General features: G+C 53.2%; 7 protein-coding genes across 7 annotated transcripts; 4 read left to right on the top strand and 3 right to left on the bottom strand.

Annotated features, from left to right (window-relative positions):
- Positions 1-955: 955 nt before the first annotated feature.
- ERG7A (Lanosterol synthase erg7A) lies at positions 956-3,375 on the bottom strand (the record flags this gene model as incomplete). The annotated part of the gene is made up of 4 exons (XM_056219491.1): positions 956-1,046; positions 1,098-2,543; positions 2,600-3,063; positions 3,142-3,375. 4 exons carry the CDS (start codon positions 3,373-3,375, stop codon positions 956-958), a joined length of 2,235 nt encoding a protein of 744 aa, XP_056066618.1.
- Positions 3,376-4,018: 643 nt separating this feature from the next.
- Positions 4,019-4,967, bottom strand: N0V89_010749 (uncharacterized protein; the record flags this gene model as incomplete). Its single annotated transcript, XM_056219490.1, has 2 exons — positions 4,019-4,648; positions 4,704-4,967. The coding sequence occupies 2 exons, from the start codon at positions 4,965-4,967 to the stop codon at positions 4,019-4,021; spliced, it is 894 nt and encodes a 297-aa protein (XP_056066617.1).
- A 2,685-nt stretch (positions 4,968-7,652) lies between these two features.
- Positions 7,653-8,417, bottom strand: N0V89_010748 (uncharacterized protein; the record flags this gene model as incomplete). The annotated part of the gene is made up of 1 exon (XM_056219489.1): positions 7,653-8,417. The coding sequence occupies one exon, from the start codon at positions 8,415-8,417 to the stop codon at positions 7,653-7,655; it is 765 nt and encodes a 254-aa protein (XP_056066616.1).
- A 1,164-nt stretch (positions 8,418-9,581) lies between these two features.
- N0V89_010747 (uncharacterized protein) lies at positions 9,582-12,389 on the top strand (the record flags this gene model as incomplete). Its single annotated transcript, XM_056219488.1, has 4 exons — positions 9,582-9,729; positions 9,993-10,583; positions 10,630-11,524; positions 11,582-12,389. 4 exons carry the CDS (start codon positions 9,582-9,584, stop codon positions 12,387-12,389), a joined length of 2,442 nt encoding a protein of 813 aa, XP_056066615.1.
- Positions 12,390-13,337: 948 nt separating this feature from the next.
- N0V89_010746 (uncharacterized protein) lies at positions 13,338-16,003 on the top strand (the record flags this gene model as incomplete). The annotated part of the gene is made up of 6 exons (XM_056219487.1): positions 13,338-13,449; positions 13,498-13,530; positions 13,578-13,690; positions 13,739-14,714; positions 14,764-14,907; positions 14,955-16,003. 6 exons carry the CDS (start codon positions 13,338-13,340, stop codon positions 16,001-16,003), a joined length of 2,427 nt encoding a protein of 808 aa, XP_056066614.1.
- A 2,111-nt stretch (positions 16,004-18,114) lies between these two features.
- On the top strand, positions 18,115-18,454 carry N0V89_010745 (uncharacterized protein; the record flags this gene model as incomplete). Its single annotated transcript, XM_056219486.1, has 2 exons — positions 18,115-18,211; positions 18,261-18,454. 2 exons carry the CDS (start codon positions 18,115-18,117, stop codon positions 18,452-18,454), a joined length of 291 nt encoding a protein of 96 aa, XP_056066613.1.
- A 1,225-nt stretch (positions 18,455-19,679) lies between these two features.
- N0V89_010744 (uncharacterized protein) lies at positions 19,680-23,303 on the top strand (the record flags this gene model as incomplete). Its single annotated transcript, XM_056219485.1, has 7 exons — positions 19,680-19,888; positions 19,942-20,068; positions 20,153-20,247; positions 20,296-20,449; positions 20,504-21,048; positions 21,109-22,438; positions 22,506-23,303. 7 exons carry the CDS (start codon positions 19,680-19,682, stop codon positions 23,301-23,303), a joined length of 3,258 nt encoding a protein of 1,085 aa, XP_056066612.1.
- Between the last annotated feature and the right edge of the window lie 682 nt (positions 23,304-23,985).

Below are 23,985 nucleotides of genomic sequence, written 5' to 3'. Positions count from 1 at the left end.
CGGCTGGAAGGTGAAGTAACCGGATTGCCCGGCAGGAACAGGTTGGCTTATAGGCGACGCAGGCAAAATGCCTGGCTGCCAGGGCTTCGTAACGACCGGCTCGGGAATCAACGCTATGATAGTAAAGGACTGGGACGACAACTGCCACTTTCGACATCTACGATGTCATCGACACGTCGTGTCAGTTTACGGATGTGCTCATGAAACTGGCGAGTCACGATTGTGAGTATTGCCCTGAGGTTGCGTGTGCAGCAGGAGGGCGAACAAGAGATGGGTCGCAAACACAATCTCGAAGGCGACAAAATCGTTCGGCAAGGACCAGAGGACGCTACAGGATGAGTATACGTGTAACAACACACTGGATTTTCCGTATGGGACCGATTCCATTTATAAGTGCGAGTAGGCAATTTTGAGAAGGCTCAAGCGGAGGTGATGTATATCCACGCGGCAAAACTTCGTGGTATCGAAACTACCTGATGCAACGACCGTCGTATGTGTGTATATTATTTGATCATATCCACTACTATTCACGCTTGTTGGTGATGTCCGTGGAAATCCTATTGGAATGTTACAAAGATCTTTTCCCCCGCTGTTACATAGTCGGGAAAAGCCTTGCTACCTTGCTGGAATACTCAATATAGTGCGATATCGCCATCCGCAGACCTCTTCGCATGGGCAAGCTCGGGGAAGGCTTGAGAGATGGAAGATCTCTGCATATTTCCAGAAGTAGGGAGGAAGCAGACTTGATGAGCCAGTGACGCGAAGTAAGAGAAGACATGGTTGAGAATGAGGTTCGCTTTACTGCGATTGTACGCACTGGCAACGCCCACATCCCCCCACCAGACAGTGCGTCTCCGTATTAATTATTACGTATATGCGTCTTGGCCGTAATGCCTTTTCTCTCTTGTCCTCAAATGCATGGATAGTGCCAGTCGTATATACAGGAGACACCAACTCAAAACAGTGCCTCATCTCCAAATCTCTCTCGATACATTCCCAGCGCCATAATCGGGAAAATGAACTTATAGTTCGGATAGGATATCATGCTGTCTCCGTTAGCCTGACATTCTGTGCATAGGAAGGAGAAACAAACTTACCAGCTTTTATTAAACACCCCCTCAATCGCCTCCTGCACCCACTCCCCGTTTCTCCTTTGCCTCCTGACAATCATCTCCAGTGCCTTCTTCAACGGCTCCTTTTCAGGATACTCCGCATGGCACATAGCGATAACGACCCATGCCGTTTGTACGACTTGCGACTCCGCGTGATTGCACCACACGCCCGTCTCGCAGCTGCGATAGGTCTCGCCCCACCCACCGTCTTCCATTTGATGATCCAGGAAGAATTTACATCCGCGGCGGACACGCTCGGAATTCGCGTATGTTTCTCCAGCGCACGCGAGAGACTCTAGAGCGAACATGCCTGCGTATGTGAAGCAGATGCCCCACGCGCCGTACCATGATCCATCAGGTAATTGTGCAGCGCGAATGTAGTCGATAGCCCGGGCTTTGAACGCTTTGATCTCGTCTGCGCGGTACACAGAGTCGTATTTCTGGAACATATGCAGGGCGGTGATCACGGCGGTCGTGCATTCCGTGTAGTCGTACTCGATCATGATGCGACCGAAGACCTCTGCGGCGTTGAGCAACTCGAGGTACTCGGAGCCGCGAGTGGGTTCATAGGAGGCGCAGCCGCCGCTCTTGTTTTGCATAGTCAGAAGGATGTCGATTGCGTCGTGGAGTCGGGTGTCTGGGATGAGGGACTCGAACTCGGGAAGTGTTTGCAGGATTAGTACGGCTTTGAGGCCTTCGGACGTGCAGTCAGAGACTGTGTAGCCCTGCCGTCGGTTCGAGAAACCCCATGCACCTTTTCGGGATTGGCGGTAAATATGGTGCTGGTCGCGGCATTCTTCGGGCATTTGTTGGTCTTCAAGGAACTCTAGCGAGCGGTGGAGCATGTCGTGGTATTGCGGGTCTTGGATGAGGCCGCAGTGTTTGACGGCTTGGACCGTGAACGCTGTATCCCAACATTGCACGCCGTTCGTGCCGTTCATGAGCATGCCCTCGTCTTTCATCCATAAGAACTCTGGGAGTGTCTCGAGATGCCGCTGGAAGGGGACTGAGTCCCGGCCATAACGTATGTACGAGACAAGCGTGTTCATCGGTCCGTTGACAGGGCCGAGATTGGCAAAGTCTGAGTTTTCATCTTCGCGCTGGATGATCCACCACGCGTGATCCTCTGCTTTCTTCTTTAGCGAGGCGGGTCGCAGGTAGGGAAACCAAATGTGGACCAGGAACCAGAAAAGGAGGCGCAAGGCGAGACTTTTGGGGTGGTAGTTGTCCACTGGGGAGATGTCGTTGCGGTGGCGGATGAAGGTAATAGATTCGTAGGGCTGGACAAGAAGTTCGGATCGTAATGATTTCGTAAGATCATTCAGAGGGTATGACCACCGCTGGGAGTAGATGTAGCCCATGGGGAGGAAAACGGTTCGCATGTGTACCCACCATTTCCAGGGGTGAATGGGCACCCAATTAGGGAGCAACCTATCTCCATTAGCTTTCGTGCTGTTGCGTATTCCAGGTTATATGGAGAAACATACCACAACTCAGGCGGCACCGGATTAACCACATCCCAATCGAGCACTCCCAACACTGCCAACCAAAACTTCGCCCAATGCGGCGCCTTCAGCGCACCGCCCAGTTTCCACAGTGTAGCCCTAGCCTTTTGCATCCGCGCATCTTCCGCATCGACGCCTAGTAGCCGCAAAGCGGTGTAGTTCATCGCCGTGCCAAACACGCTACTCTCACCCTCGATATGCAAGCCCCATCCTCCATCCTCAGGATTCGCCCTAGCAAACAAATACCTCTTCATCTCCACCTTATGATGCCACGGTATCGGCGTCTCGGTAACGTACCAAGTCGTTATGAGGCCTGGAAGGAGAAACATTGGACCTCCATATTCGCACGCCCAGTTCCCCACCGGTTGTTGTAATTCTTTGTAGAACGCGAGGCCATTGTGTATAGCTTGGAGCGGTGTGTTCGCGGACGGGAGCTCAGGGAGTTCCTAGAACAGCCCAAATGCAATGGTCAGTACTACGCCTCAACTATGCAGACAAGGTGGGGGTACAGAAGTAAGACATACCGTATCCATGCCCAAGTACCACTTATCCGCCGTGCTCTGTGGCCACGCCTTGACTTCCTCATCGCTCTCTAGATAATGCCATGTTTGTGTCCCGCGATCGTCTTTCATTCTCCACCGAGTAATGTCGGTCCCTGCCTCTCCTTCGCCCCTCCTCTGCCCTCCTCTTCTCATCGCCGCATTGCTTTTCACATGCCCATTCGCGTGCCCGTTCGGAGTACCGTTCGCCTGCCTCATGCTATCCCAATTGCTGTCGCGGAGGTCCGAAATCCTGTTTATCGTCGCGGCATGCCCCAAAACCAACGTTGTACAAGAGCTGTAGATTTATTTTGATTTATTTTGCGGCGAGCGATGCTGGATTGGTAGTGCATGCCAAGAGATCCGAGATTCGGAAAGGAGGTTCCGAATGGAGCAAGCGCCCGCCGAGACTTCCGAGGTCCCAAGTGATCGACGATGATGCAGGACGGTGGCAACCCTCGTATGATCGTATGCAGGACTGTGGAGAACTAATAGTGAGTGGGACACCGAGAAGAACTTCGTGATAGGTCGTATGATGCTGCAATGAATTTTGGGCTTGCGGTCTGGAAGATGCTTGAATCTCAACTTCGCAAAGTACATGCTTGGTTCTGATATGACACACTCCTGAAATTATACTCGGGGTAACGCTCCGTTGCCATTACGTATATACATGCAGCGAGCGACATCCCACTGTAAATCCAACAAGTAAAAGAAACGCTATGCCAGCATCGCAATCCTGCAATAACCGCCAGCCCAACGAGAGAACCATGAGTATATGCCAGACGCCGCGCCATATGTCCATGCATCACCCACCCCGCTCCTACATTCCTAATGGGTATCATGGTTTTGAAATAATTGGAGTCTAATCGCTCAGGTCAGGATTAGCAATAAAAAGCCTCGTACCACTCATCGTCGTGGTGCGCTCGTCCACACTGCCTCTCCGATGGAGATCTGAGGTGTTCTTTTCAGGGTCCACCTTGGGCAGCCCTTGTGGCATCGCACCGACGCCGCCAAAGTTTCTCTCTTCGCTACTTCCACTGCCTCCGCTCAAGCCAGTCTTGGTGTGCTCGAAGTAGTCGTCTTTATCGTATATAGGTACGGGCGTCTCCTCCTCGGGGAGGTCTGCCATTTCGCCTGGTGATGAGTTCTGCCCGTTTGGTGGGGTCGAATTGGTCGATATGCGGCCGCTGGCATAGGCGACGCGGCGACCGGAACCCAGAGAGCTGCGACCAGAGCCGGTGCGGTGATGGTAGGGCCCTGCGCTTTGTCCTACAGAGTTGTTGTCCTCGCTGTCACCCTCGTCGACTTCAGAGGCACTCAGGCGCATGGGGACACCAGAGCCGGTCGTGGCGATGGGTGCGTATAACGAGGCTTTTGGTACACCGTGGTGACGGACCTTGGACCGAACTCCTGCGGCGACGCCTGAGCTGCCCGAAGAGTTCCGGTGGGGCGCGTGATGGCCTCCACCAGCGACTTCCATGACGGCGCGCATCTGGCATAGAGTCAGCGGAGCTCAATTGACAATATACAAATCTGTCTCTACATACCTTTGCCTGGCGTTGCTGTGCAACTACGCGCGGATCATCGTACTGAGATCGGTCGCACCATACGGTGGCCTTCTGTTTGCGCATAAGGGCCACATAGCTGGAGGGCGAATTACCAGAGCGTGTGGAGGAGGATCGTCGGAGTGCCCCACTGTTTGTGCGGCCGGGCGTTCCGGTCGTGGAAGAGGTAGAGGAGGTGGGCGTTCGGCGGAGGCCTCCTGAGTACATTTGCTGCGGGTACTGTTGCGGATACTGCTGCGAGTTCATGGTGGCAGTTGTAGGCGAAGGAGCAACGGGAAACACGCCTGAAGACGTCGTTCGTGTGCGTGAATGTCCTGATTGTGCGTCGAAAGGAGGGACTGGTGGCCGCACGGAAATACCAGGGTTTGCGATGGGTTTACGCCGGACGGGCAGAGGGTGTGCAGAGGGGGCCATTGTCGCCATGGCTGTTTGTCACTCGCTTGGACTAGGTGCCGCCTGTGAAACGACGATCGGGCGTGACGTCAAGGAAGGCCAATGTTTCAAACGAGCTACAAGGAAAAACAATATTGCAGGCCGCGCAGTGAAGCGGGCGCGCCGAACAGAAGAATGATATAGCGACAGAGTGTGGGAGGTTCGCGGGGGTTAGGCGCCAAGGCTATCGCCGCCGCATGCGGGTTGTTACTTTCTCACGAGCCGCTTTCGGGGACTGCGAATGGCGTGACAAAAATCCGGGACGCTGACAGACAGGCTTTAAGAGAAGCTCGATCTGATCTCTTCGCTGAGATTCTGCGGGCGGGGCGGGGCTGAGGCCTCAGGAAACGGCGGCGCCTTCACCTTTTGAGGCGGCTAGCTGGAGACATCAGCCACGGAGCCTGGCTGACAAGACGACCAGCGACCCGCACGCGAAAACGTGGGCGGAGGCTGCGAACTCGTACTCACAATCGGAACTGCAGAACCCGAGATCCGCTAACGCAGCTGCTAACCAAACCCAGTGTGGATATCGCAAGCGACAGGGGAGCGCAGAAGAGCAGGTGTAGGAATGGTATGTACAAGTGCCAACGACCCAAGTGCCCTGGCGAGCAGAGCAGAGTCTCGAAAGTGGCAGCGCGGATGTGAAGACGGGGAGGACGGCACGAAATGCGCTCAACAAGAGCAAACGGGAGGATTTTCTATCTTTGCGCCTCGGACGATCGCAAGGCTACTGGAACTAGGCGCCGCCGCTAGGAACAAGAAGCAGTCTCCATCCATGACGACATTGGCATGTTCTGTCGTTCGCGGGCAGTTTCCAAAGGGCTCTTAAGATGACCTATCCCTGCTATATCGCGATCGCAACTTTGACAGCTTGGAAAACCTGAATCCGCTCGGCGCAAGGCCACAAGGCCAGGACAGACCACGGAGGCTCCCACCCGACAGCACCTGCATCGCCCGACCATAGCCGCAGGGGATGCGACCTTGGACATGCCCTGGTCGAGCGAGAGCACCCAAGTGAATGGATTTTGACGCCTATCACAAGCGTTGAAGGCGCGGCGTGGACAAGCGTTCGCCCTATCACGCTCCGCCATGCACCAGAAGTCACGGACCCATGCAACCTTCAGCGGATCACAGGTCGCCTCGAGGGTGTTGAACTACCTTTTGCGTGCTTCAGCCGCGCTCGACGACCGGACAGCGCGCTGCATCGGTGATTTGGTTGCGCGACGGCCATTTGCTATCCAAGCTCCAAGGAAGTCAAGATACCCCTCACCGCCGGGGTAGATGCTGCAGCCTGCACATCCTGCACCTTTACACTGTCATGGGAACCATTCGGAAACCAGCCGACGCAGCATGCAGCTACCCTGTGTGCGAGCGCTCTGCTTCCCCGCGCTTCCCTTTCCCGCTGGGCGGGTCTTTGGCATTGGGAGAGCGAAGGACTGGCATGTCGCTGCTGCATAGATTGTGCAGGTTCTAGGCCTCTCGACAAGCTATACCAAAGCTGCGAACAGTCTCAGCATCCTGCAAACATTGATGTGATAGAGACGTGGTGTAGCAAAGCTACGGAAACGCCACAGGGTCTCTCCTCCCGCTTTCACGCTCAACACGGAAAGTGGACGGTGATCGTTGCCTGCTCTGTACATTTGTGCGACCTTGTTGCTACCCCGCCGACCCCACGCTACTAAACGACTACCGTAGCTCATCTAACAGTACATCGTTGGACGAATGCTCTTGAGCCGGAGCTGAAACCGTAGTGCAACTCAACTGGATTTGGATCTTGAGTGATAGGTGTCGCGCTTGCTTGATGTTTTCCATGCGAAGTGTCTGGACCTGGTGAAAAATCGGTAGGTACCATATGTCGACTGGCGCTCCTCGGAGCAGGCACAGTACCCCTCTCGAACGTCTGCCAGGCCGCGTGTCGTTGCTGCTACATGGCTGTCGTATGCTGTGGGGTAGTACACGGAAATTCAGACAAAGAAATGCAGGGCCCAATTCCAAATCTGAGATCGAGTCGCACCAGCACTGCGGTGGAGAGCCGGTATCTGAGACCGCATAGATGTCGTATCACCCTTGAGAATTCACCTGCCGCAGCATCGTGCAATATCTGGATTGAGCAATTGGTTCACTGGAACGATCGGTCCGTGCTTGGACACGCGTGCTACGAACTCGCACCTGCGCCCGCGGCCCGCAATGCATCTGAGACTTGTGCGCTTGTGTGCACACTTATTGTGTGGGAGTCAGTGCGATTGTGTTCTCTGAGAGGGGCGAGTAAGCGCTTGGAGGACTATGAGGATTCGAGACGCATGACATTGACTGCTGAGCAAGGTTATAGAGCGCTCCAGGTCCATCAGACTTTACGCTAAAAGTTGCTTCAATAGATACCAGGAATCAAGCGGTACTTGGTCTGCTTCTTGAACTTGTCCCAGTCCTCTCCATATCTCTTCTCGCAGTAGCTGGAGCTTGTGTTAGTGTATGTCATGGACGTCGGTTGACCTGACTTACTCATTGAGAACGGGGCACTCCCCGCCTGGCGAAGTCCACGAAGAAGAATGTTCCCACAATAGCGCCCATGATCCAGCCTCCTCCAGTAAGGGCGTATGCCGCCCTCCAGACAGTGTAGCCTCCGTAGTTGATGTGTCTTGCGAAGCTCCACAGACCCCCAGTGTATGGCTTGCCCTTGTTCTTGGGATCCTTTTTGAACTGCTTCCTTTGCACTTCTGAGATGAGCTCCGTAAGAAGGCCTGTTACATACAACGCGCCCCCAACAAGAAGCGCCGGCTGCGGAAAATTGGATTCGAGCGAAGCAGAAGTTGCACGAATGAGGAAGGCATATGAGTTGAGGCTGTTGAAGACTGTGTTGAAGATTGAGATCGCGATAGCGTTGTTGACGTTCATAGGCTCTCCCGAAAGAGCGACTGCCCATATGTCTTGCTTCACCGCGCTTCCCGCGGCCATGCCCAAAAGTACTAGTCGATATGGTGATAGCCCTAGTCCATCAAGTGCACTTATACCAGTGTTCGCAGGAGTACCGGGTGGCAACGTTCGCAGCCCGAGCTGATGCAGAAGCCCTGTACCTGCGCCATGCAGTATAGAGTATTGGATAAATGGGTCAAAAGCTCTCGCTAAGACAAAGACGAGCTTGCCCACGGGCGTCGGTGTGTAGTCGCCGCGGGAAATCAGATCCCTCTTCTTCGACTCCTCTGATCGCGGATCATTGGCGCGGGCCTCATCGTACCCTTTGGTGTTGGGGATGAAATTACTTGGCATCGTGACTCTGGTATGTATCAGATCGGGGGGTTCAATTCGCAACAGACAGGCTAGTTTGAGCAACGCTGCAGAGCGAAGGTATGTACTACTTACGACACAAGAATGTCTGATGGTGAACTTGAGCGCGTGTCGGCTTTAGGTACCAGTACAGCGGTAGACAGTTGCTTCCCCTCTACTCGTGCGGCTTTCCGGATAGGGTCATGCGATGACCGGGAGGGTGGCGAGGTAGTCCAACGTGAAGGATTCCCTTTCAGCTTCCTCGATGAATGTGCGCGTGCGCGCCTTCTTATACCGACGAGATGTCAACGTATCATGTCCGCCCTAATACTCTCGTCAAGAGCTCATGCACTAGCGCATCCTCCACCCTGGCGAGAAGCTTGACGTAACGCGTCGCCAACCTCCGACATCCGACATCATGACTAACGTGTAGACTTCGGTCTTTCGAAAGAGCGACGAGTTCTGGCAGTATTCGACGCCGATAAAGTTGGTTGATGAGCAAATGGAAAGTGCAGCGGAAGCGGAGGCTTCGTGCCCTGTGAGTGTATTCGGATGTGTGTAAGTCACGCAGCCTTGAAAGGGCAAATGCATTCGGATGAATCAGGTCGGAGAAGAGACAGAGGCACCATGTCAGTATAGTTACCTTTCAGCCATGGCAGTTTTCACGCAGAATCCCGATTGTTGTAGAGTTTTGGAAAGCACCTGCATCTGTCGCGCCGAGGTGGGGCAGCCCGATGCAGTTTAGAAAAGCGCGTGCTCAGGTGATGTCGTGCATTAGCGCCCGGACGCGACTCTATCGCACAAAGCGCAGACTTAACTATATACTCCTCCTTCCAATTGTGGAGCAACATCTTTCAGTCCATTGTCATTGCTTCTATAACAGTATCACTATCGGGGGCGTTGTCGAGCGTCACGAATTGTAAAGTGCTACGGCTACAACATGCGATAAGCGCTCTTGCGGAACGCGTCTTTTCACTCAACTGGACCCATCGTATAGCAGGAGTGGACTACCTTCGGCTGGCGGACTGTGTACCCGCATCAGTCGGACTCTCGCCCTGAGGTCAGTCACAGCGCCATCACCGCCTGATGCAGGTCAACTCAATACCTGCTTCCTTCTGATCTCTATTTATATCTATAATTTACCTTCATGTTCATTTATTCGGGTTCATGGTCCTTGCGTTCGGCGACGTGTGCGCCCTTCTAGAAGGGGCAGAGAAAATTGCAACACGGCGCCCGCGATGTCCTCCAGACGAGGTAGAGAAGCGCATTCGCCAGCATGTGGCGAGATGGTTCAAAGAACGTAGGGAAGACCTGGGTAGGTGTTCCCTTGACGCGAAGCGCGACGACCTGCTCCTTTTCTAACTAATCCTAGATGATGCTAACACCCCAGCGGCTGCCATACTTTCAGCTATATTCCCACATCGACGAAAAGATAGGGTCTATGGCTTGCAACCGCCGTCACTATCTAGGAAGATTACGCAACTACTGAATTTTAACCACGGCCAGAGAGCCCTTTTCGGTGGCTGGGCCACCGGCGCTCATGGTGATTTGGGGCGTTATACTGAATTAGCATTCAAGCCTTGGGATGGTACGTTACCCCGAACGCTAAGATACGCCAAACGCATGCTCACAAGACATACTCCATAGGCACGTTCTCTACCAGGATCAAACGTGCAATTCCGATGGAGAGGGTCGATAATCTGCTCACCCAGCTGGCTGCGAAATACCGATTCTCCGACCTAAGCATCCAAAAACAACGTGAGTGGCATATGAGCACGGATACTGAATTGAAGTACATCCTCAGACGTCTCGAGTCTTGGGAGGCAAAATGGTTCGTCAGACTACTTCTACGCGAGTATACCACGATTTCTCTCGACGAGACGTATGTGTTTTGGAAGTATCACTTTTTGCTCCCCGATCTTCTGAAATTCCAGAATGAGTTCGATGCTGCTTTGCGCATACTGCGAGAGGAATTGAGTCGCTATCCGCCGGCTCCAGAGCCATCTCTGGAGAGCCAGATGCGATCAGAGGCCGCACGGCTCCTAAAAGCAGCCGTTGGTGTCAAAGTTGCGCGCCCACCATTTCACAAGGCTTGGTCTTTCAAGCACTGTTTCCAACTTGTTGGTAATCGAGCCTGGGCCGCTGAAGTCAAATATGATGGGGAATACTGTGAGTTCTTTTGAAGACTGTTTGCATGTCAGCTAATTCCAGGTAGGCGAGATTCACGTTGACGTAGAAAGCGCTCCGAATGACATCAAGATCTTTTCGAAGAATGGCAAAGACGCGACAGAAGATCGGCGACCTCTACACGGTACTATTCGAAATGCACTACGCATTGGACACCCCGAGTGCACGTTCAGACGAAACTGCATCATTTTGGCAGAAATGGTACTCTACAGCGACAGAGAGCGGAAGATCTTATCGTTTTCGAAGATCCGGAAGCACATTAAAAGATCAGGTTCATTCCTCGGCACATTACAAGACTCACATCCTCACGCATGGGAACATTTGATGCTTGTCTTCTTCGACGTGCTAGTGTTGGACGACGAACCCATTATGCGTCAATGCCTCCAGAAACGGCGGCGAAATCTGCGCGACCTTGTTAAGATTATTCCTGGCCGCTCTGTGCGCTCTCAGTGGACTCTTCTAGATTTTAAGAGTGAGCACGGTATCACTGATCTTAAACAGGCGTTTGCTCGATCGCTCGTTGAAAAGCAAGAGGGGCTCATCCTGAAGCCATTAGGTGTACCCTACTTTCCACTCCATTCCGAAGCAGGTGTGTACCAGCCCGGATACTTCATCAAGTTCAAGAAAGATTATCTGGGCGATATGGGAGGCCAACGAGACCTCGGTGACTTCGCCATCATCGGTGCATGCTACAACCCTCAGGTGGCCTCAAAGACAGATCTGAAGCCTCTCCATTGGACTCATTTCCATGTCGGATGCATTACGAATAAGCTAGAGATACAGCGCTCCAGAGCAAAACCCAATTTCAAAGTAGTAGGATGTCTCAGTCTCGACAAGCAGATCCCAAAGAGCGACCTGAAGTACCTCAATCAGGTTGGCCGACTCCATCAGGTGGATCTAGGTTCCAGCCTATCAATCGATGCGTAAGTGTAGATCGACCGACAGTCTGTGCGAGACTGTAGCTGACTGCATACTGTCAGGTTCGACCTCGAGCACAGCAAAGGCTTCGAGCGTCGCATGACGGTAGCCTTCAAGGTGCCCTTCGTGGCCGAGATCCTTGGAAGTGGCTACGAGAAGATGCAAAACGAGACCTTCGAGATGCTTCGTCATCCTCGGGTAAAGAAGATTCACCTCGATCGTACTTGGGAGGATGCCGTGTCGATGGACGAGCTGCAACTCATGGCTGGGGAGACGTGGAGCGTCCCAGATGCTAAGGGCTTGGATGGTCACGCGAGAGACGTAGCTCTGCTTATGAAGAAGTACCTCAAGGAGAACGAGGGTTCTCAGATAACGACTTCAGAGTGCGAGACAACGCAGGATACGACTCAACGAAGCGAAGCCTCCACCATCAACCACACCGATTCCGTACCAAAGGACGCAATCGTTCAGGAAACGCAGCAGAACTCATTGCACACTCGCACCACGCTCACGTCATCGCAATGCTCAGGAAGCACTCAGGCCAATGGCACGTGTACCTCGAAGGAGTTCCGGAGCATTCTGGTGCGCGAGGATACCTCCGAGCGTCTTCGGATACACGAGGTCGTCAACAGTAACCCTACTCCACCCATATCATCCGGGGTCTCTATCAGCTCGACACGTAGTTCGCCAAGTGACATCATCAGTCCACCATCGAGCAAGCGGAGAAGAACCCTGGCCCCGCTTGCAGATGCTGGTGGAAACCGAAACCTTGGTTCATTTGATTATGATTCGCAGACGAAGATTATCCATATCTATGCGGAGGAAGGCCTAAAGGTGCAGGTACACAATAGGCCGCATATAGATGACTAGATCTTTCGTGATACCCGACAATACAGTACTGTTGAGTCAGATCCCACATTCTGTCTGGTGTTATCTAGCGGTACGCGAGGGTGCCGATGACTCGCACAATGCGTCTCCGGTCTCTTCAGTCTCCGGTCTCTTCAGTCTCCGGTCTCTTCAGTCTCCGGTCTCTTCAGTCTCCGGTCTCTTCAGTCTCCGGTCTCTTCAGTCTCCGGTCTCTTCCACTACAACACTGGAACACCAATCTGTGATTATTACACACATGCAGTGACGCGCTATCACATGATCTCGTCTTCGATAGGCAGCTTGCAAGGATGGCACGTGTCTGCAATTGCCGGGAGCCTCTCGGCTAGACAGCTGGTTACCAACCTTGGACACCAATCTCAACTGAATTGCGTGGACATTGACAATACTTTCCGTATATTCAAGGAAATTCAGACTTTTAAAGATTCACATGCAGCTCTTCAAACCTTACAAGTGATCCGGATCGGCAGAGACTAATCCATCTCGTGCGTGGAGGAGCACGATGCAACCGTACATCACTGCCAAAGTACCTCTAGGTACATAAGCAACTACGCCCAGCCCACATCTACGTGCTACCGCCCGGCGACGTTCCTATATTCGACTGCAACTCCACCGCCAACTTTCCTCGATACTCCCATGACGTCCTAATATCCCCGCTAGTTCTCTGTACCCCGCAGCCACTGCCGAACATTGAGTTCAACGGGCTACTCTTTCTGGCTAAACTGCGCAACCTTCCCGTTCCTGCACGCTTGCATGCTTCAATAAAACGGTCACGATGTAACGCGACAGCCTTGGAAGAGCATGCGCAGATGTGGGCCTGCCACCCGCCAAGCGTGATAGGATTGTGCTGCACTTAAATACGCGGCGCGCATTCCTCTCTCGCGCGGCTCTCAAATCGGTCTCGGGCTCTTTGTCACAACAGGACCTCGAAGAATGCGGTGGAAATACGGCATTTATACGGTGTGCGCTGCGGGCGCTGCGGTTGTGAGCGCGCAGAAGACGCCTTTCCAATATGTGGATCCACTAATTGGAACGGTAAATGGAGGCGTGTATTCCATAAAACACGCGATGAAAAACGATTAACACGCTGTAGGCCATGTCTTCCCTGGTGCGACGCTGCCTTTCGGTATGTCGCATTTGTCGCATGACAACTTCATACGCTCATGAACACAGGCATGGCGAAAGCATGTCCGGACACAGACGCCGACGAAAACCAAGGCGGCTTTAGCTCAGACAACAGCTCAATCATAGGCTTTTCGCATATGCATGACTCTGGTACAGGAGGAGTGGGTCCTCACAAAATGGTGCTGATGGCTGTGTACTGATACAGCCAGGCTCGTAGCTTGGGAAACTTCCCCATCTTCGCCCAGGCAGGCTGTCCGAATGGCGACATTAACGCGTGCAACTACACTTCTTGGGAGCGCGCTACGCCAAGAATCAACGGAACAGTACATGCCAAACCCGGCTACTTCGACATCACGATTGCATCAGGAGTCCGCGCCGAGATGACCACCACTAATCGCACGGCGTTATATCGCTTCACATTTCCCGAGGCACCTTTAACCCCCAACACCACGCTTAGCCCGCTGATATCCCTCGAGCTCCAGGATCTCCCCAACACGAGAACCAATGCCTCCATCAACATCAATGGACAATCAGGGCGCTTGACTGCCGGCGGTTCGTTCTCTCCTAGCTTTGGGATAGGGCGCTATTCTTCCTTCGTATGCGTAGATTTCAAGGGTGCGACAATCAAGGATGCTGGCGTGTTTTCAAACTCGCGTGCGACGACAAAGGTGAAGTCACTCAAGGCTATCACTGAGACAGAACGATATGCCGAGCGTCCAGCGGGTGGCTTCGTACAATTCGAGAAGCCTACCAGCAATAACCAGATCCTCGTGCGCGTCGGACTGTCTTTCCTTAGTGAGACACAAGCTTGTCGCAACGCCGAGCGAGAGCAGGCTGATTTCGACTTCGATGGCACCGTCGCAGCTGCTGAAAAGGTGTGGACCGAGAAGTTTGATGTGATCAAGATCGTGGCTGGAGGTGCGAGCGAGGTCATCCAGACGGCGTTCTGGAGCGGCGTGTATCGCAGCATGATCAGCCCGCAAGATTACACTGGAGAGAATCCGCTTTGGAACTCCAACGAGCCATACTATGACAGCTACTACTGCATCTGGGACAGTTTCCGTAGTATACATCCATTGATTACGCTGCTGGATCCGCACAGCCAGACGCTGATGGTAAGGAGTCTCTTGGACATATATAAACACGAGGGATTCCTGCCGGACTGCCGGATGAGCTTCTGCAAAGGTAGATGGGCTGCTTGGCTTGACTAAAATAAGTTGCTGACCCAGGCCAGGCTTCACTCAAGGCGGCTCGAATGCGGATATCGTCATCGTGGATTCGTATATGAAGAACATAACGCACGGCATCGATTGGAATTTAGCATACGAAGCTGTCGTCACAGACGCCGAAGTCGAGCCTCCGAATTGGGATATTGAAGGTAATGATGTCTTCCCGCACTTCGAGTCCCCCGCTAATCCCTCCAAGGACGTGGAGGTCTCGAAGCTTGGAAAACTCTTGGGTACATCCCGACCGAAAACCTTGACCTTCAAGGCGTGGGTACCGAAACGCGCTCCATATCACGGACCGTCGAATATGCCTACAACGACTTCGTCATCGCCACTCTGGCTCTTGCCCTCGGACACACCGCAGACTACAACAAGTATCTCCGCCGCTCAGGCAACTTCTATAACATGTTTAAGGCTGACCAAAACTCGACCATTAATGGGACCGATACCGGCTTCACGGGTTTCTTACAGCCACGCTATATGAACGGCACCTGGGGCCTGCAAGATCCCATCTTCTGCAGCCCGCTCTTGGACTTCACTGGATGCTATCTCAACCCGAGCGGCCGTGAGACATACGAAGGCCCTGTATGGCTATACACGTTCTTCGCGCCCGGCGACATGAAGACGCTGATTAAGACGCTCGGCGGCGCCGACACCTTCGTCAAGCGCTTGGATTTCTTCCACGATTCAGGCATGGCTTACATAGGAGATGAGCAAGCCTTCCTCAAAGTCTTCCTGTACCACTACGCGGGTCGTCCGGCGAAGTCTGCAGAGCGCGCACACTTCTACATTCCAAGCCAGTTCAACGACACCATTAATGGTATCCCAGGTAACGATGACAGCGGCGCCATGGGCTCCTTCGAAGCCCTTACCATGATGGGCATCTTTCCCAATGCCGGGCAGGACGTGTACTTCATCACGCCTCCGTTCTTCGAGTCGGTGTCGATCACGAACGGGCAGACGGGTAAGACGGCGACTATCAAGAACGTCAACTTCGACCCCTCGAATAAAAACATATACATCCAGTCTGCCACACTTAACGGGAAGGCATATACGAAGAATTGGCTGCAGCATAGTTTCTTCTTGGAGGGAGGAACACTGGAGTTGACACTTGGCGCGGCTGAAAGCGCGTGGGGAACAAGGCCGGAGGACGTGCCACCGAGCTTGAGCGCGTTTGGCAATGGGACGACGGAGGAGAGGAGGTGGGAGATGCCACAGGTTCCGCAGTTGGATATTGGAAGTTGGTAGATGGAGAAGTACAATGTGCAACATTGCGTGCGTCTAAGCTACTTGCCTGTGTTGTCTGTTATGTCTTGCGGTGAGGTTGTATATTTTCGCGGTAGCGATGTCCAATCGGTGATCACTGGCGCCCGTGGTAAATATCGGCCTTCCTCATCTTCTGATGGTGAGTGAAAAGGAATGAAGTCTAATTAGAGTTGGTAGTGACCCCAGGCGTCGGTAGTGCTAGCGCAGGTTGAAAATGCCTCAGTTGCGTGGCTGGGACGCGAGAATGGTGTTATTCGACCTGTGGAAATGAAAAGATCGACAGAGAAAGTGCGTTAGTTTTGGGAGATTGCAATTTGAAAGATTATGTGTAAGAATAGGTCCAGTGAATCCGCAATGCGAAAGCTCTTGGGTCGTCCTGCGGGTCCGTCATGATCTTCGGTATGCACTTGCTCTGGCGAATTCTCGTGGTTTCACGGACTGTGGTGTCAGAAAGTCTCTGCTATCATCCATATGACATGTTCGCAGTACATGGTAGTGGTGTAAGATGCGTAGGGAGCTAAGCTGTTTAGCTATCTCAAGGCACACTTCCGATGTGTTGAAGATCTCGTGAAGTATTGAAAGGTGCTGCTCTTCGAGTTTGGACTCTCGATTTCCGGACAGCATGACCTCTCCCTCCGCCAGCAGAGTCAGCGGGCATAAGTCGTGACGGGGTGCGGCGTATGCGGCGGCGCCCAAGCGTCCAGGCACAGAGGGGTGATTGCCGACACCAGACTAGTGACGGCCCCGCAACGCAAAAGCCCCCCATGATCGACGCCGGAACGTCGGACAGCCCTCGTGACAACGAACCCAGCATGGAATTCGTTGGAACGACATGCCCTAGGCCACTGTGACGTTTGAGGTGCTTCCAATGAGGCATCCAACCAGTTCATGCCGTAACGAGGCACGAGACCGATGCATTATGTTGTCATCTTAACAGACGCGGTTGTAACTTCTGGTATTGAAAGGATCGCAACCCACGTCGGAGGACCTCGCTGATGCGCTGTTAGAAGAGTAGGGGTACATTGTGGTACTCGGCACACAATGACGATTCAGACGGCGCAACGTGCGATAAGGACGTCGAGCTATTGCGCGCGGTTTGCTGCGGGTTAAAGTTGTGCTGAATTTAGTTGCAGGAACGTGCAGGCGAGCACATTTGCAGGACGGGTCCAGAAATTGGGGTTCCATTTTTATCGCAGCATGTGCGAGTCTAAAAACGATAACAGTGGGTGAGTGTGGCACAGCTTGTTGGCATAATTTGCTGCAGCAACCCGCAACAAGTCGAAAAGAGTAACGGGCTTGTTTGGGTATGGCGAACGGCTGTATCCACCAAGCCCACTGCGGAGCCGCGGCTGGCGGGTCGTCGTCACGTTGTCGTCGTATGGCATGCTTCGTTGCGTACCTGCTGTCATTTTTAGCGGTTCTAGAAACCGCCCGGTGAAATGGTGGCAAAGACTCGTCATGCACGCCATCTGCTCGTTAGTCATGGCGAGACTCTGAAGATGCAAAACGGCACAACGCCGATGCATCGTGGACTTCCTTACAGAGCTGGCTATCGTGAGCCGGGCCTGTAGCCATGTCGATCCCTGGGTTGAAATCAAGAAAACGGCATTGGTGCGCAGTGGCGCGGTGCCAGAGGAAGGCGATCCCGATGGCAGACTGGGATCTTGCGTTGCCGCTGAAACGTCTCGACTTCCCCCAGACTTTCTGTTGGCTGAATCGGGTTCTGGCGGTGAAGTGGAGCGTCTAGGAAAAATGGCGCACTATACCCGATCCATGTTTGCGCGTCCCTGGTAAGACTCAGCTGCCAATGGTAGCGTACTACCGGGCCCTCATCGAGATGCAGGACGATACCTTACCATCGGCGTCCGTGTCTCAAGCTTAAGTCTGTTGTTGCGGTGAGGTTGGACGGGCGCATATAAAGTCTCTGCTTACTCGTCCTCGAAGCAGCAACAATCATCGAGCTTCATCTCTAGCTTCAACTGCACTCCAATCGGGACGTCCCTCTTCCACGCAACACTCTATCCAAACAAGATCGACGCCACAGATCAATCCAGCTTCGCCGTAGAATCCTTAGACCCACAGCCACCGTCACCATGCCTTCTCTTCCCTTCAGCAGCACCTCTTCTTCTCCTTCCTCGTCACCTACGCTCTCGCCAAGCACACCTTCGATAATACTCCATTCGGCTTCGGGTATACTAGATCGCTGCTACAAAGGCTGCAACTCTAACCTCTATCCCAGGCAAGGACTCAAAACGGGAGCTGTACAAGTCCAATGAAGACAAGTCAGCAGCATACCGCCAGCGCTACGCACAGTATCTCGCCTCGACGTTCAATATGTCGCTCGAGGCAGCGATGGCCGAAGCTGACATCCAGCTCGCGCCTCGCCGATCATCAGGCGTGTCAGAATCGGAGATGTTGAGAGACGGGTGGTGAATAGGCACGCGCATTTACGACTTTGATGACTGCGGCATCGTTTGGTGCAGGTTTCTTTGGGTATACACAGCATATGGGAGCGGGTAATTGGCGCTTTTCTGGGATTCTGGATGTGGATTTAATTCAAAAGCTTTCTCCTTGCCTGTGCCTCGACATCGTGAACAGCCCTTGCCGATGATGGTGACAGGCCTTCCCTCCTTCCAGAAGCGCGAAGCGAGCCCACTGGCCGAGGCTCTCCGCCATGGCAACGATAAGACAAGCGAATCAGACACCACATCAGAACGCACCAACATACGGTGAAGACTGCATCACTGCGGCGCTTCTTTGCTGTTTTCGAGCTCTCTCCGGGCGTACAAAGCACTGCGAGAGGAGCATGCCGTGGCGGAGGAGTAGCAGCCATCTGTCATTGGATCGGACACGCCACAGTAACCATTCCACCCAGAAGCTGACCTGATTGCGGGAGCCTCCTGGGCTCATGAGAATGGACCACGAGAAGCCAGGCGTGGAGGTGAAGCTGCATACGGTATGCGGGGAGTGTGCCACGGCAAGAGCTGCATTCGACGGGAAAACGTGGCTCGCGGTCGATCCAGATAACATACGATTCGTGGATGGTGACGGGCTGACAAAGGCACGAGTCAGCCAATAACCGCGTCGAAAACCATACTGCCCGGACCAGACAACCATTCACCGGCTCGCACCGTGCGGACGACATGCACGCGTCTTCTTTCAAACAGGGCATGCAGTAGATGACTGGTAACTTCCCGTGGCGCTATGCGAACTCTGCCGGCTGTTCGGCAATGTGGCATCTACATGACCAGACTCATCAGTCTGAAAGTGTACTTTCGTTGTCTTGGAGCCGTCAGCCAAGGCTCTTGTCGCTCAGCAAACCTGGGACGGCACCAACTGCAGGCGTGTGCAACAGAGCCGCTTGTCGAGACAGCCTGGGGAAACTCGTTGATTGTCGCGAACAGAGCCATGTGGTTTGAGGGGCGCACAACGCTGCAGCAAGACATATGTGCCTGCACCCCACTGGTGAGCAAGGCAAGAGCGATTGAGATACCAAGCCCTATCCCCACGTTCCTTCCTTGGGTAGGCCCACACACAAGCACCCCAACTCGGCGCGCTCGCCTAGTGGGCGTGTAACCCCGCCTTATATCTGGCCCCGCGCAGCCTCTCCCTATTCTTACTACATTCCGACACTTCTCGTGTGTGTATCTCATATTGAATGGGTGAAACCGACTTCTCTACGGCCGAGGAGAACCCTCAAGAAACCGAACCCCCTTTAGGTGCCCAACATGGAGCCTCTACACACCACCACCAACACCACCAACCTTCGCGACCAGTCTCACGCGACGTCGGGAACGCCTCGCCGCTCACGGCCTGGCACTGCCAGACCACAGCACAAGTCGCCCAGACGCTGGACGTGGACATCGGGTACCATGCGACCTTCATCCACACCGCATCTAGTCTACTGACACCTCCTCTAGCAATGGTCTCAGCGTCGACCAAGCGGAATCTCGCCTCCAGATCCATGGGCCTAACAAGGTTAAAGGAGCTGAAGGGCTATCCTTGTGGGCGCTTCTCTTAAGGCAGGTGTCCAACAGTCTCACACTTGTACGTGGCTTTCCTAATCATCCATCGTTCATGCCTTCCAATCTTCGGCCGGTACCAAATGAAGGCTAACACGCTTCGCCTCAGGTCCTTCTCATCACTATGGCGCTAAGCTTTGGAATCGATGATTACATCGAAGGCGGTGTTATCACTGCAGTCATCCTCCTCAACATTGTTGTCGGGTAAGCGTTCCCATGTACCATTGACGTATAGACCTGCTGACTCTATAGGTTTTGGCAAGACTACAAGGCAGAGAAGACGATAGAATCTCTCAAAAGCCTGACTGCGCCAGAGTCCATCGTTATACGTGGTGGAGACACCATCAAAATCCAGGCGATCAACCTCGTCCCCGGCGATATTGTACAGCTGGAGACCGGTAACATCGTAAGTAGCCCTACCGATTAACACCTATACTCCTACAACTTCCTGACTTGATAGGTCCCAGCCGATATTCGCCTCGTGGATGGCTTGAATGTCTCCACTGACGAGGCTTTTCTCACTGGTGAAGCGGAGCCTATAGAAAAGGATCCCTCGAAACTCTATGATGACCCAGATGTGCCTCTAGGGGACCGTCTAAACCTCGCGTTCTCCGGAAGTGAGATGAAGCGCGGGCGTTGCAGGGCGATTGTCGTCTCAACCGGCATGAAGACCGAGGTCGGCAAGATTGCTAACATGCTTCGCCAAAAGGACGAAACATTGCATGATCTTGGACCGCTGGCCAAATTTTGGAAAAAGACTGTCAAGACCGTAAAGTCAATTCTTGGACTTGACGGAACGCCTCTCCAGATCAGTCTCAGCAAATTCGCTCTCTTACTGTTTGGTCTCGCTATTCTACTTGCCATTATTGTCTTTTCGGCAAACAAATGGCAGGTTGGTGGCGAAGTATTGATCTACGGTATCTGTGTCGCCGTTGCTGTCATTCCAGAGTCTCTTATTGCAGTCTTAACTATTACCATCGCCGTGGGGGCCAAAGCAATGGCCAGGTAAGTCGACCCCAGCTGCATCATTACTCATAGGGCCACGCTTACTAAACGTTTGTGTAGATCCAACGTTATCATCCGTGTTTCTTCAGCCATTGAAGCTGTGGGTGGGGTGACTTCAATCTGCAGTGATAAAACAGGCACTCTCACAACGGGCAAGATGATTGCTCGAAGGGCGATCATCCCAGGCTTTGGTACATTAGAGGTGGACGGCACTTCACACTCCTATGACCCCAACAGCGGATTCGTCACGCACGACAGCACCCGTCTCGACCCCAATAGCTTCTCTCCTAATGGTGCCTGTACACGCTTCCTCAGGACGATTGCACTGTGCAACCAGTCTAAGGTAGAGTATACGGCCAACTCTTCTGATGATGCTACCGTCGGGAAGAAAGACGCAAACGAGCGAATGATGAGTGACGACGATGATGGTACCGATGCCTCAACTATCCAATCTGCTACCATCACACGTCCTACCACCGCTTCTGGACAGAGTACGTTAATCTTTGGGGAATGGAAAGCTTTCGGAGAACCCACAGAGGTCGCTCTCCAGGTCTTGGCTATGCGTTTCGGCATGGGCAAAGAAGAACTACTCTCCGGGCTCGACATTCGTCTTGCTGCTGAGTTTCCATTCGACTCATCTGTCAAGAAGATGACCGTTGTCTACGAAGACAGACAGGCTGGCCATCTGGACGTCTACACCAAGGGCGCCACAGAATTCATGTTGCCAGTATTGGATATTCCCCAGTCTGAAAAGGCCAAGATCGAAGAAATGGCAGAGAACATGGCCAAAGACGGTCTTCGTGTCCTCTGCATTGCCCACAAGCTCTTGCCAGTGGGCACGGATCTCCACCAGCGTGAAGCTGTGGAACAAGGTCTGAACTTCATCGGTATGGTGGCTATCTACGATCCACCTCGTCCGGAAAGCAAAAAGGCCGTTCAAGATTGTCAGGTCGCAGGCATTACGGTGCATATGCTCACGGGTGATCACCCCGCTACTGCCGAGGCCATAGCGCGAGCTGTCAGTATTATCGATGCTTCGCTACCCCGTGGCCAGATAGGCAAGACTGTTATGATTGCCAGAGAATTCGACGCCTTGGGTCAAGAGGAGGTTGACGCTATGGAACAACTGCCTCTCGTTGTCGCCCGGTGCAGCCCATCGACGAAAGTCAAGATGGTTGAAGCGCTTCACAGGAGGAAGCAGTTTTGTGTTATGACTGGTGATGGTGTCAACGACTCACCCGCCCTCAAAAAGGCTGATGTCGGTATCGCCATGGGCTCAGGGTCTGACGTCGCCAAAGACGCTGCAAAGATGGTTTTGACGGACGATAACTTCGCCTCCATCGTCGAAGCAGTGAAAGAAGGACGTCGTCTGTTCGACAACATTCAGAAGGTATGTCTTCTATAATGCCTTCCTCTCATTCCTAGTCGCGGAGAACCTTACACTAACACCAACATAGTTCCTCATGCACCTCCTCATCTCCAACATCGCCCAAGTAATCCTCCTGCTTATCGGCCTCGCCTTCAAAGATCGCGACGCGCACTCCGTCTTCCCGCTCTCTCCCATCGAAATTCTCTGGGTCAACCTCATCACATCCTCCTTCCTCGCCATCGGCCTCGGCCTCGAGGAGTCCCAGCCAGACTCTATGCTCCGCCCTCCACACAACCTTTCCGTTGGCGTCTTCACAAAGGAACTCATCACAGACAAGTTCATCTACGGCTTCTTCATGGGCTCACTGTGTCTGCTAAGCTTCGCTGTCGTTGCGTATGCAGGCCCTGGAGGCGGTGATCTGGGTAGCGGGTGTAACGAGGGTTGGAATGAGACGTGTGGAGTTGCTTTCCGCGCTCGAGCGACTACTTACGCGACGATTACGCTGCTGTTGCTTGTCACGGCATGGGAGGTCAAGCACTTCGCGCGCTCGCTATTCAACTTGTATCCTGACAGCACAACACCTCGCGGCTTGTCTGTCTTCCCGACTGTCTGGCGTAACCGCTTCCTCTTCTGGGCCGTCACTGCCGGCTTCACGATCATGTTTCCCATCGTATATCTCCCCGTAATCAATAGAGAGGTGTTCAAGCATGGCTCCATGACGTGGGAGTGGGGCGTGAGCTTCGGCTGCGTTGCAATCTACATCGCTGCCATCGAGGTGTGGAAAGCGATCAAGCGCAGACTTGGACTCTGGAGCGGTGCGCACAAGGTTCTTGCTGGGGAGGAGAGGGTCGACGGAGTTGTACAGCCGGTGGTGGCAGAGAAGTAGGGTCATCTCTGATTGGGAGACGAGAGGAGAAACGGTGGGCTGTTGGAATCAAATTGTTCTTGCTGGGTGTGTATGTGGAGGAATAGGTGGAGGTAACACTCGTTTAGGGGGTTCGTTGATCTTTTGGGATCTACTTCGTCCGTTAGGTGGCGCTGTCGTTGGCGCACCGGTGGGTTTTCGCCAGACGCTCGTTTTGCGTTGCTTTCAGGTATCTCAGACACTCATTTGGCGTTGCTTTCAGACTATTATCTATACACGCAATCCAACTTTGTCGCTCTTTACCATGTATCCTACTATGTGCAGCGCTTTGGAATCACCGCCTCGTCGGCGCTTCACCTAATACTGTGTTCACGTATCGCCTTTCAACACTGGCGTCGTCTTACCTGACCGCGTTGACTTAGGTGGCCCTGCGCTATGTACAACGATAGCATACAGTTCTTCACACCGAATCAAGAAAAAATGTCAATTTTGTTTTTGAGCCGGGCCTCGAAGTGATTTTGAGTTTTACAGTATCCGAAAACAAGAGGGTGAGAGGGTGCGCCCTTTCGAGTCTGCGTTTTGAGTTTTTCGCACACCGTGGTGAATACAAAGGCCACCTAGGTACTAAGTCCCACATCGCAAGACTTTGATCAATCGAGTGAAGTTCATGATCTGCAGATTCTTTTTTTTTTCTCGATTCTTT

This window comes from Didymosphaeria variabile (genome assembly GCF_027946475.1).
Source record: "Didymosphaeria variabile strain IMI 356815 chromosome Unknown scaffold_8, whole genome shotgun sequence".
Taxonomy (NCBI): Eukaryota; Fungi; Ascomycota; class Dothideomycetes; order Pleosporales; family Didymosphaeriaceae; genus Didymosphaeria; species Didymosphaeria variabile.
The sequence above is the reverse complement of the archived record's forward strand: the minus strand, read 5'-3'. Positions and strand labels throughout refer to the sequence as shown.